The sequence below is a fragment of the Taudactylus pleione genome, unplaced genomic scaffold, assembly GCF_031769625.1.
Source record: "Taudactylus pleione unplaced genomic scaffold, aTauple2 ptg000114l, whole genome shotgun sequence".
Taxonomy (NCBI): domain Eukaryota; kingdom Metazoa; phylum Chordata; class Amphibia; order Anura; family Myobatrachidae; genus Taudactylus; species Taudactylus pleione.
Window position 1 is genome coordinate 6,545,236 of NW_028284516.1, and position 13,207 is coordinate 6,558,442.

Genomic DNA, 13,207 nt, shown 5'->3' on the forward strand with positions numbered 1-13,207 from the left:
TCTGAGTCATTACAGTAGGAATTAGACCAGATAACAATATGGATAGAGAAATGGCAGATGAGATGGAATGGGATTGATATGCCAGCGGTTCAAATCCCAACGGCGTGAGCCCGACAGCAGGAAATCCCGACAGTGGCAGGTAAGTGATCTAACCCTCCCCTCTCTCCCCCCTAACCTTCCTTTAGGGTGCATAACTCTAAACTCCCGGGGTGGTGCCTAACCCTAACCTCCCCCCAGGGGGGCCTAACCCATCCCCTAGGGGTGCCTAACCCTAACCCCCCCAAAACCTAAACTTAACCCTGCTGACTGCTGTAAACATAACCCTCCCCCCCGCGGCTAACAGGATGGGCGCCCCGGACTTACCTCGTTTGGGCATGCGTCATCCTGGATTCCAATATTGGGATTATGATAGGCATCGGTATTTCGACGCCCATCATAAATCCTTTGCCGGCATTTTGCAGTCGGGATGGTGACCGGCGGCCGCAATCCTGATGAGACTTACTATAGAACAACATAAGGAGAAATGCATATAGGCGGTGCTAATACTTGCCCTAACTATACATTAAATAAGATGCAATTGGGTGCATCAAGGATGAAAAGGACTCAGGCATGTTAGTAGACAATAAGCATTTAAAATCTTAGGATGCATAAAACTGGACATAAATGCTGGAGACGCTTATGCAATTTTGCCTTTGTATAAATCGTATATTAGTCCACAGTTTAAATATATAGGTATCGTTTGGGCATTTTGTCAATAAGAAAGATATAGGAGTTCAGAAACGGGCTTCATTGCTAATAAAAAAAATTGTAGGGGCTAAATTGTAAAGGAAGCCTTGGCAAACGGGGTTGACCTAATTAATATCCACAAAATTCAATGACAGATATGACAAGGGGGCAACCAGTGGAAGTAGACAAAAAAACTATTTTCATTACCACCATAGGGGCAGATTCAGTTATCCTTGGGGCTTATCCTGTGGCTAAAGCTCTGCATGCAGCTATGCATTCATAGTTGCATCCCTGCTCATTAAGCCCAGGGCCCAGAGGGTGCACTAACCGCAGATTCTACCTTTTTGCCTCCGGAGCGAAGAAATCAAAATCCATGTTAAATACACCCACTGGGGATTAAAGCGCGAGGTTGCAGGTCTAATGCGATAGCTGTAGGTAAAGTTTTAGCCTCAGGGTAAGCCCCAGGGTTAACGTGTAGATTCTGTGCTAAGTGCCATTTCTATAGATTTGTTACAAGCCGCCAAACTGCGTCCTGAGGTGAACGCCGGACGAATGTTCACAGAAACTCCTCCTACCTCCTGTCTGTCATTCTGGGATTGGCCTTGATTTTGTTCCTGTTTCTATTTCCTCCCTGTGTGAACGCTGCTCCGATGCCGGTGATAGCGTTTTCGTGTTTCTGGTTCTGGCATTGTCTCCTGTATTCAGTCGAGTTCCCAGTATCCAATCATCCTTATTGTTCCTGCCATGTGTGTCATCCAGGCGGCACGGTCTGCATTACCATTCTCTGCCGTTTGTGTCATCCAGGTGACACAGACCGCACTCAGTGTCCAGAGTGCGCAACCCAACGTCCAGCGGTTTGTGTCAACCCGGCAGCACAGGTCGCACTCCAGTGTACGCGATTGTGTGTACTGCCGCTAGTGTCATCCTGGCGGCACTAGGCACACCTCAGCGTTCTGTGTATGCAATCTTGTGTACTGCCACAAGTGTCATCCTGGCGGCACTAAGTGCACTTTTAAATTTAGAAATTGTTGTGAAAATCCGCACTAATCTTAATCACTTTGTTAGTATCTTAAGAAGTCTTCACCCATCCTTTTAATAATTCAATATGGTTATTCACCATCTGCACTGCAACTAGAAATTTAGGACGAGTGTGTTTGTAGGACATTGTATGAGAAAAATACCTCATCTACTTTGTGAAACAACTTATACACTGTCACTATTCTAGTTGCAGTGCTGCTATCAAATAACATGATTGTGGCACCTGAGAGCCCACTGGGTTAATAGGACGCATGTGTCCAAACAGAAATATTGTTACCAAGTGTAATAATTGATTATTTTCATACTGCTCCTGCACTTGTTCCTGGAATAAATGACAATGAATAGACGGCAGTAAAGCCGCGGCTATAGCCAGCTGGGTTAATGGGACGCATGTGTCCAAACAGAAGTATTGTTACCAAGTGTTATAATTGACTATTTCCATACTGTTCCTGCACTCGTTCCTGGAATAAACGGCAACGAATAGACGGCAGTGAAGCCGGGGCTATAAATGCCGATTATGTGTATGCTGGAGAGCTCTAGGAATTTAGGACGAGTGTGCTTGTAGGATATTGTATGAAATAAATACCTCATCTACTTTGTGAAACAACTTATACACTGTCACTATTTCCAGTTGCAGTGCTGCTATCAAATAACATGATTGTGGGCACTATAAACAAAATATAAAGGAATTATGACTGAGACAATCACTTTAAACAATTCTACAATATTACATTTGGGACCTATTTCTAATTAAGGGTCAAGCATATGTTGTATATGATATAATTTATACTGATTAACAGATGAGATTGGCCATTCTATTTGGTTCATTGTCAAAATATCCACAGGTAGATTTATTTTCACTGTGGAAATCAACCCTGAGATAATTGTAACAGTTATTAAAGTAACCGTTATCAAAATGTATCAAGAGACAAACAAATGTTGCCAATAATGTATGATGCAACATACTAATTCTGCTCTATAAAATAGCAAAATACAAACTAGAGAATAGTGAACAGGAATACTTGTCCCTTATATAAATACACTCAGACAATATATCTAGATAATTATCACAATACCCAGCGGTCTCATCAGGAATATTTTAATTCACTATTTTTTCTTAACTATATACACTGTATCTTTATTTTTAACCATTGTGTTACTATATGTTTTTAAATTTTACCAATAAAAGTTAATTTTTATTATGATGTAAATACTAGCATTATGACAGCCCAGCCTCCTCTCTCAACTCTTAGTCTCACATAAGTGTGCACCCACGAGTCTCACATATTTTTCTTTTTTCTTCCTGGCACTAAGTGCACATCAGCGTCCTGTGTACACAATCTTGTGTAACTGCCGCAAGTGTCATCCCGGCGGCACTTAGCGCACCTCAGCGTCATCCTGCCAAGTCTACTGCCCTCAAGGCTGCTACACAGCCTAAAGCTGCTACTAAGCCCAAAGGCTGCTCCTTGGCCCAACGGCCATATCAAGCCAAGGTTACCAGCCCTCAAGGCTGCTACACAGCCTAAAGACTGCATCTCGGCCCAAAGCCCACATCAAGCCAAGGCTACCAGCCGCCAAGGCTGCTACTCAGCCCAAAGGCTGCACCTGGCCAAGGTTACCAGCCCTCAAGGCTGCTACACAGCTTATAGGCTGCAACTTAGCCCACAGGCTGCATCCCGGCCCAAAGGCTGCATCTTGCCAAGGTTACCAGCCCCCAAGGCTGCTTCTCAGCCCAGAGGCTGCCACACAACTCTCAGACTGTAACTCAGCCCAGACTGTAACTCAGCCCAAAGGCTGCATCTTGTCATTAGGCCCACAGGCCACTTCTGGTTACATCTCAGTCCTCAAGACTGTGCTGGACTAAGCTCTTGGGTAATTATCCCTACTAACCCTAACATTATCACCAGCTGCAAAAAATTATTGTGCTTCATCATGGAACCTGGGCAGAAGCCTGCGCAAATACTGGCAGCCCTGATTCAGGTGCTCACCTAAAAAGTGCAGGAATTTCCCTCAAAGTTGAGGAGACTTGGGCTGTGCCTGCCCATTCCACTATCTGTGAGCCCCAATTGAACTCGCTCGACCGATTTACTGGGAGTGGGAAGAACTTTGCGAATTTCCGAGAAAGTTGTAAACTTTACTTTAAACTCAGACCTCTGTCTTCAGTTTCCGAAGTTCAGCGAGTCGGGATTGTGATCTCCCTTTTACAGGGAGATCCCAAACTTGGGCCTTCGGTCTCCCTTCCTCTTCAAAATTGCCCTGCAGACCGTGGATGCTTTTTTTCTCTACTCTGGGGTTGGCTTTATGATGACCCAGTCAAGGCAGCCATGGCAGAGGCTAGCTTTCGGTCTCTTAAACAGGAGAACAGGGCAGCGGAGGATTATTGTACGGAGTTCTGGAAGTGGGCCGTAGACTCGGGATAGAATGACTCTGCTCTTCGATGTCAGTTCTGCTGGGGCCTTTTGGATCAGATTAAGGACATCCTGGTCCAACATCCTTCTGCAGACACCCTGATGACCTTATGAGTCTGACTATCCGCGTTGACCGACATCTCAGAGAGCGCAGGTTGGAGAGGAATTTGCCTCCACAAGGTCCTCTCTGGATGCCTGCTAGTGAACAGGAGGAACCTATGCAACTGGGGGCTTTCTGTCTCCCTGCTGAAGAGAAACGAAGAAGACTGTGCATGTATTGCGGAGGTAAAGTATTGTGGAGGTAAAGGTCATATGACTCAACTTTGTCCCGTTAAGTCGGGAAAAGGCAAGGTCTAGATGCTAGTGGAAAGTTGCATCTAGGCCTTGCATCCATCTTTCCTAAAAATTCAGTCCTTTTCCCCATCATTCTCAAGTCTTCCTTTGGCCAAATCTGGGTGTCAGCCTTCATTGACAGCGGAGCCTTGGAGAACTTCATGGACCTGTCATTTTTTGAGACCTTGGGGCTTTCCCCAGAACCATTGTGTACCCCAGTCGGAGTCGTTGGGCTGGATGGCAAGGATCTTTCTTCTGTACCTATTTCCTACCAAAAACCTCCTATACAGTTGACCATTGGAGCTCTTCATCAGGAAGAACTTTCCTTTCTCCTCTTGCAATGCCCACTGGCTCCTGTGGTATTGGGTCTGCTGGGGCTGAAGAAACATAGCCCGGTTATCCACTGGCAAACTGGGGAGATTCTACAATGGGGATCCTCCTGTCTTGTTCATTGATTGTCTCATCCAGTTCATCTTGCTTCAGTCATTCCGTCTGAGACTTTCATGGTCCCCACTCCTTATCGTGACCTGGCAGAGGTGTTTTCTAAAAAGAAAGCCAATGTTCTTCCGCCACATTGGTTCTTCGATTCTGCCTTTGACTTGATACCAGATGCCAGACTACCCAAGGGTAGGCTATACACCTTGTCAGTTCCCGAGAATAAGGCAATGCAGGAGTATATCTAAGGCACTCTTGAGAAAGGATTTATTCGGCCATTCAAGTCCCCAGTAGATGCCGGCTTCTTTTTTGTTCAGAAAAAAGATGGAACTCTCAGACCCTGCATCAAGTTTAGAGGACTGAACAAGATCACTGTAAAAATGCCTATCCTTTTCCACTCATCTCAGTCCTGTTCGATCAGCTATGGGAGGCCTCTATCTTCTCAAAGATTGATTTACGCGGTACTTATAACCTTATCCGCATCCGGAAAGGAGACGAATGGAAGATGGCTTTTAACACCCAGTCGGGGCATTTCAAATATCTGGTTATGCCCTTCGGTCTATCCAATGCCCCAGCTGTCTTCCATGACTTTATCAATGAGGTCTTGAGGGATTTTCTGCGGGTCTTTGCTGTTGACTATTTGGATGACATTCTTATTTTTTCCAAATCCGTGGAACAACATTGACAACATGTGAGGCTGGTTTTGCAAAGACTCCTGGATAATAGCTTGTATGCCAAGTTCGAGGTAAAAGAGATCTCCTTCTTGGGCTATATAATCTCCTCTCGTGGATTTTCCATGGATCCGAGTAAGGTGAAGGCAGTCCTGGATTGGGAACAACCCACTTCATTAAAGGCTATTCAGCCGTTCTTAGGATTTGCTAATTATTATCACCGATTCATCAAATCCTTTTCCACTATTGTCTCTACCATTGTGGATCTGACCAAGAAAGGGGCGGATGTTGGTAATTGGTCTTCCAGAGCTGTTCATGCTTTCAATTGTCTCAAGACGGCGATTGTATCTGCTCCTGTCCTCCGACATCCTAATCCCGACCTTTCCTTTGTGGTGGAAGTGGACACCTCTGAAGTTGGAGTAAGGGCCATTCCTTCCCAGATAGATTTGCAGGACAATAAATTACATCCAAGCACCTTTTTCTCTCAGAAATTTCAGTCTGCGGAGAGAAATTATGATGTGGGCGACCGGGAACTTCTGGCCATAAAGTGGGCATTTGAGGATTGGCGACACTGGTTAGAGGGGGCTAACCATGTTGTTTCTGTACTGACGGATCATAAAAATCAGGCCTATATTGAGTCTGCCAAAAGACTGAATGCTTGACAGGCATGATGGGCCCCGATTCTACACATGCTTTAACTTTACCATCTCCTTTCAACCTGGGACTAAGAATTTGAAGGCGGATGCCCTTCCCGTAGTTTTTCTCTTGACCATGGTTCCACTGTTGGAGAAGAAACCATCATCCCTTCTTCTCGAAATCATTTGGCCTTGACAAGAACCTTGGCAGACTCCCTGGAGCAGTACCAGTCTGAAGCTCTTCCTGAGATGCCTCCAGGATTAATTTTTGCTCCGTAGAAGTCTCATAATGCAGTCCTTAAGGAGTTCCACTCATCCAAAGCTGTTGGGTATGCAGGCATTTCCAAGACACTTAAACTGCTTTCTCGCTCTGTCTGGTAGCAGTCCATGTCTCATGACGTTCATGTGGCAACTTGTGAGGTCTGCTCTAGAAACAAGATGCTCTGTACCACTCCTTCTGGTCTGTTGTGTCCATTACCAACTCCTCTCAGACTGCAATGGATTTCGTGGTTGATCTACCATCATCTTCCCGCTGCACGGTCATCCGGACCATTGTGGAACGTTTCTCCAAAATGGTACATTTTGTTCCTTTCAGCAAGTTGCCTTCACCCAAAGAACTGGCGGTTCTTTTTGTCCAACATATTTTTAGACCTCATGGACTTCCAGTAGACATCGTTTCTGACTGTGGTACTTCATTGCACTGTTCTGGAGGTGCTTTTGTGCTGAACTTGGCATTAATATCAGTCTGTCATCAGGGTATCACCTACAGTTCAATGGAGAAGATGGAGCAGGTCAAGCAAACTCTTGAACAGTACCTCCGTTGCTTTATTTCCAAGTGTCAAAACAACTGAGTGTCTCTGTTGCTGTTCGCTGAGTTTGCCTACAACAACTCCTGCCACTCCACCTCCTCAGTGTCTCCTTCTTCTGCAACTCAGGGACTCATCCAAGCAGTAATTCTTTTGAAACTTCAGCTTCCACCACTCCTTCTCCTTCGTCTGTTTCCAGGTTACATTTAGTTTGGAAGAAAGTGCATCAGTCCCTTCTTCAGGCTTCTGGTCGTTCCAAGATCTGGGCAGACAGGCATCGTAGGCCCTGTGGTCTCAAAGTGGGGGATTTGGTCTGGCTGTCTGCCAGAAACATTAACCTACATCAGAGGTCCCAAAAGTTGGGACCCAAGTTCATCGGCCCGTTCAGGATTCTTTTTCAAGTGAATCCTGTGGCTTTCCATCTGGAGTTACCCCGGACTCTCAAAATTAATAATACTTTTTATTTTTCTCTTCTGAATCTGGTTTTCCTCTCACCAGGTTTTCTCCTAGGCATTCAGTTAGACCTCCACCAGTGCTTGTCCAGGGGCGCTGGGAATTTATCCTTGAAAAGATCTTGGACTCCAGAATTTCTAGAGTGGTCTTCAGTTTCTTGTGCATTGGAAAGGGTATGGACCAGAGGAACGTTCTTGGATTCCTGAAAGGTCGTTACATGCTCCTACCCTGAAGAGAAAATTCTTTGAGGACTTTCCTGGCAAACGAGGGTCTAGGGGTTCATTAACCCCTTGTCAAGGGGGAGCGGGGTACTGTCACAAGCCACCGAACTGCGTCCTCAGGACGAGGTGAACGCCGGACGAATGTTCACTGAAACTCTTCCTACCTCCTGTCAGTCATGCTGGGATTGAATTTGATTGGTTCCTGTTTCTATTTCCTCCCTGTGTGAACGCTGTTCCGATGCCGGTGATAGCATTCTCATGTTTCCGTTCTGGCATTGTCTCCTGTATTCAGTCGAGTTCCCAGTATCCAGTTATTCTTTATGTTCCTGCCGTTTGTGTCATCCAGACGGCACGGTCCGCATTTGTACTACCTGCCGCTCGTGTCATCCAGGTGGCATGGTCTGCATTACCACTCTCTGCCGTTTGTGTCATCCAGGCGGCACAGACCGTACTGAGTGTCCAGAGTACGCAACCCAGCATCCAGCAGCTTGTGTCAACCCGGCAGCACAGGTTACACTCCAGTGTGCGCAATTGTGTGTACTGCCGATAGTGTCATCCTGGCGGCACTAGGCGCACCTCAGCGTTCTGTGTACACAATCTTGTGTACTGCCGCAAGTGTCACCCCGGCGGCACTAAGCGCACCTCAGCGTCCTGTGTACACAATCTTGTGTAACTGCTGCAAGTGTCATCCCAGCAGCACTTAGCGCACCTCAGCGTCCTGTGTACGCAATCTTGTGTACTGCCGCTAGTATCATCCCGGTGGCACGTAACGCACCTCAGTGTCATCCTGCCAAGTCTATCTGCCCTCAAGGCTGCTCCTCAGCCTAAAGGCTGCTCCTTGGCACAAAGGCCACATCAAGCCAAGGTTACCAGCCCTCAAGGCTGCTACTACTCAGCCCAAAGGCTGCTTCTTGGCTCAAAGGCCACATCAAGTCAAGTTTACCACCTCAGCGTCATCCTGCCAAGTCTATCTGCCCTCAAGGCTGCTACACAGCCTAAAGGCTGCTACTCAGCCCAAAGGCTGCATCTCGGCCCAAAGGCCACATCAAGCCAAGGCTACCAGCCCTCAAGGCTGCTACACAGCCCAAAGGCCGCACCTGGCCAAGGTTACCAGCCCTCAAGGCTGCTACACAGCTTATAGGCTGCAAGTCAGGGTCTCATTCAGACCCGCTCATGAGCGCAGGACTCTCGCAAGCGGGTCGATGGTACCCAAATGCGCTTGCACACGAAGGAGGGAGCTCCATCGTGCGCATGCGCGAGACCCGGCGAGCGATGGGATAGCCATCGCTCGGGGTCTCACACCAAAGGGGGTATGCTGTCGATGGTGAGTGACAGCATGCCCCCTTTGGTGGGCATGCCGGGGGCGTGGCTGCCAGACGGAGGCGTTCCCATGGGAACGCCTACCGTCTGGGTCCGGCCCCACTGACATCACTAGTGATGTCAGTGGGAGTGATTTTGGCTCTGATAGAGCCAAAATCACTCCAGGGCTTGCGGCAGCGAGACCCTACCGCAGGGTCTCGTCGCAAGCCCGATGGTCGCGATGGTCTTGACCATCGCTACCATCATCATGGACGCTCGCATAAGCTGTGGGTGGTAACCCACAGCTATGCTAGCTTCCAAGAGGCCGCTCCAAGTTTAGGTAGGAGGGCCCTGATTCAGAGCGAGCGCTCTGGTCAGAGCGTCCGGCTCTGAATCAGGCCCTCAGTCCAAAGGCTGCATCCCGGCCCAAACGCTGCATCTTGCCAAGGTTACCAGCCCCCAAGGCTGCTACTCAGCCCAGAAGCTGCCACACAACTCTCAGACTGTAACTCAGCCCAAAGGCTGCATCTTGTCATTAGGCCCACAGGCCACTTCTGGTTACATCTCAGTCCTCAAGACTGTGCTGGACTAAGCTCTTGGGTAATTATCCCTACTAACCCTAACAAGATTAACCTGTGTTACCCGTGAGTCTACAGCGCAAAAATTAAATAATAATTGAATAACTCTGGAGCTTTACCCAGGCAGTAAACACAGCGGATAATTGAATCTGCCCCATAGAAAGAGCTATGTCACCAAAAGGGTAGTTATACTATGGAATTGGCTGCAGAGGAGATATTGATGAAAGGGTCATTGGATAGATTGAAAAAAAAAAAACAGTTGAGCTGATTGATCAGGATAAATAGTAACCTGATTGTCAGGCATTGGGTCAAGAAGGAATTTCTTTCCCTTTTTGAGGTTACATTTTCATATTCTAGATCTATTCTAGAAGTTACAGAATGAACATCTGGACTTTATGAATTTGTATATATTTCAACCTCATATAGCTCTCTACTGTATATAAGACATTTGACACAAAAAAAATGTACCGTATGTCTGATCCAGAAAATATGAAAGTAAATGCAATGCAGAAGCAATGTGGTAAAAGGCCTTTCGCTAAGCGTACATTACTACAATTGTGACATTCAAGCAGGCGTGACTGTGTGACTCTGTGAATGGAGAGGGTAAAGACACCTGTTCATTATGTGATGAAGGTCTCAAAGATTCTTCTTTGATATACAAAAGGGCTACTTATATTTGTGAAGATATCCTCATAACTTCATGTCTTTATTTCTTCAGGACGTCCATTTGACCCATTTATGGTGCTAAATAATGCAGTTAGCAACGTCATATGTTCCATTATTTTCGGTGAACGATTCGATTACACTGATTCATCATTTCAGAGGATGATTTGTCTGTTGAGAAAAATGTTTGAGCTGGAAACAGAACCCATTACTCAGGTGATTAAATCATTATTTCTGTCATCTATCTTTACTTTTATATGCATTCATCTACCATCAGAGGACTATTATATTAATTGTATCTCCTGAACTTTAGGGTGTAAACAGTGAATAGACTAGGGATGTGCGCCGACCCCCATGTTTTGGTTTTGGATCTGTGTCTCCTTGTGTTTTGGATCTGGATTTGGTTTTGCCAAAATCGCCCCTTGCATATTTTGGTTTTGGATCTGTATTTTTTCTAAAAAAATCATAAAAAAACTAAAATAACATAATTTGGGCCTATTTTGTTCCTACAGTATTATTAACCTCAATAACATTTATTTCCAGCATTTCCAGTCAGTTTTGACCACCTCACAGCTCACTATATTGATTTAATCTAATTTAGGCCAAAAGGTTGCATCCAGCTAGCTGGCTGACTAAGCTAAGCGACAGCAGTTGGCAGCACTAACATCTGGCAGTTCAGCTTCCAACAAAATGCACAGAGTGGCATTGCAGTGGTAGACAGGATGGCAGTTTAATAAACTATACGACCCCTGGGAAGTTTAAAAACGAAGAATGTTTTCCTTAACTAGGTCAGAGGCTCGACAAAGTTGGAATATGTCTATGGACTGAAGACAGGGAAAGGACGGAAGGATTGATACATTTTTAATTTATTTATGTTAATGTTTTGATTCTTAAAAACATTATGAAGGAAGATCAATCTAGGATCAAGTTCTTCAGTTCCTAAGAGACATCTTTGATTTGGAGGAGGTTTTATAATTTTTATACATCTAATAGAAATGAAGTGGCCTTGCTGGTGGAGGTGCTGCTAGAACGTACTGTAAACAGATGTTTACTTTGTACTCAGGGAGGTTGTTAGGAATAATGGGACCAAGACTTGCTGTTTACATCAGAGGAAAGCAGCCTGTAATTCTCCGACCACCTGCAGAGTCACAAATATGTGGACGATAAACTGTGGTCTAACCGGCAGAGTCACCAAACAATAATAGCGCAGCTAAGTTGCTAATGCACACACACAAAAAAAGCACTTTTATTTTTTTTATACTGGGGAAAAGCACCCCTGAATGAGGCAGCAGCCCCTTGATGAATAACACAGACAGCACCCATTTTTTATGGACAAGAAAGCACTCCTGCTGAGTGCGGACAGACCACCTGCAGTGCAGAGTCACAAATAAATGGACGATAAACTGCGGTCTGGCCGGCAGTGTCACCAAACAATAATAGCGCAGCTAAGTTGATAAACCACTCACACAAAAAAAAAAATCTTTTTTTTTTGTGGATTGATAATATTAATTTTATTTCACTTTTATTTTTTTTACACTGGGGAAGAGCACCCCTGAATGAGGCAGCAGCCCCTTCATGAACAACACAGACAGTACCCCTTCTTTATGGATAACAACGCACCCCTGCCGGGTGCGGACAGACCACCTGCAGAGTCACTAATACGTGAACGATAAACTATGGCAGTGTCACCGAAAAATAATAGCTAAGCTGCTAACGCACACACACAAAAAAAAGAAAGAAAAAAAGCACTTTTATTTTTTTTACACTGGGGAAGAGCACCTCTAATTGACCCCTTTGACAACACTGCACCCCTTTATAGACTGCAGCCCTAGCCTGATGGACAGGACAACACAGCAGCAGCAGCCACAGTTAATTGACAGGACAAGTGACACAGAAGCTGCAGCACCCACTGATTGAAGCCCACCTTTATATACTGCAGCCTAAGCCCCTTTATGGACAACACAGCAGTATGTTGTCAAGAAGCCGGCGGTCGAAATGCCAACCGCCGGCTTCCCGAGTGTGTAATCCCGGCATGGGTGTAATGATAGGCTTCGAAATCCGATGCCTATCATTATCCACCCACCGAAGTCCCGACGCCCGGCATACCGAACGAAGGTAAGCTGGGCGTCGCGAGGGGACAAGGGGACAGCCGCGGAGGAGGAGGGTTAGGTTTAGGGGCTCCCGGGGGGACTTAGGGATAGGCTCCCCCCTGGCAGGGTTAGGGTTAGGCTAGGTGAAGGGGGAGTTAGGCACTACCGGGGGGAGGTTAGGGTTAGACACCCCCCGGGAGGGTTAGGATTAGGATGCGGGGAGGGGGGGTTAGGTTTAGGCACTCCTGGGGGTAGGTTAGGGTTAGGCACTAGGGGGGGATTTTAGGGTTATGCACCCCTAAGGGAGGGTTAGGGTTGGAGGGGAGTGGGGTAGGGATAGCATACTAACCTGCCCTGTTGGGATTTGTGCTGTTCGGGTTGTCGGCGTCGGGATTTCAACCACCAGCCTCACATCCGGTGGTCATTCACACCGATCCCAACACAGCAGCAGCCTTCAGCCCAAGACCCCGACTGGACACACACACTGAGTGACTGACAGTGACTACACGTCTGCTAGCTTCTCTCTCCACAGCCGGAGTGAAAATTGTGCCTATCACGGGAACCTCTATATAATACAAAACCCATGAGAATCCAACAGCAGGAGGATGACGTTTTGCCTCGTTTTGAGATCTGAATCAGGTGGGAAAACCCGAGCCGGTCTTGGATCCGACTCGGAATTGTTTGGGTGGGTTGGAACCGGACCTGCTCATCTCTAGAATAGACATGACAGACTGGCTGAAATGTCCACAGCATCACATATTATTTATTTACATTTGTCTATATAGCACCAGTACATTCTGTGATTGGGAGCAAACACAGTAATAAATTAGGAATTTAATAAGTTTGCCTAA

General features: G+C 46.3%; 1 protein-coding gene across 1 annotated transcript in view; it reads left to right on the plus strand.

Moving 5' to 3' along the window:
- Nucleotides 1–13,207, plus strand: part of LOC148524928 (cytochrome P450 2D20-like) — a 68,858-nt gene that overhangs the window by 29,261 nt on the left and 26,390 nt on the right. The window contains exon 4 of the mRNA XM_088471520.1: nucleotides 10,322–10,482. Within this exon, the coding sequence (XP_088327646.1) occupies nucleotides 10,322–10,482 (161 nt within the window). The remainder of the gene's footprint in view (nucleotides 1–10,321; nucleotides 10,483–13,207) is intronic.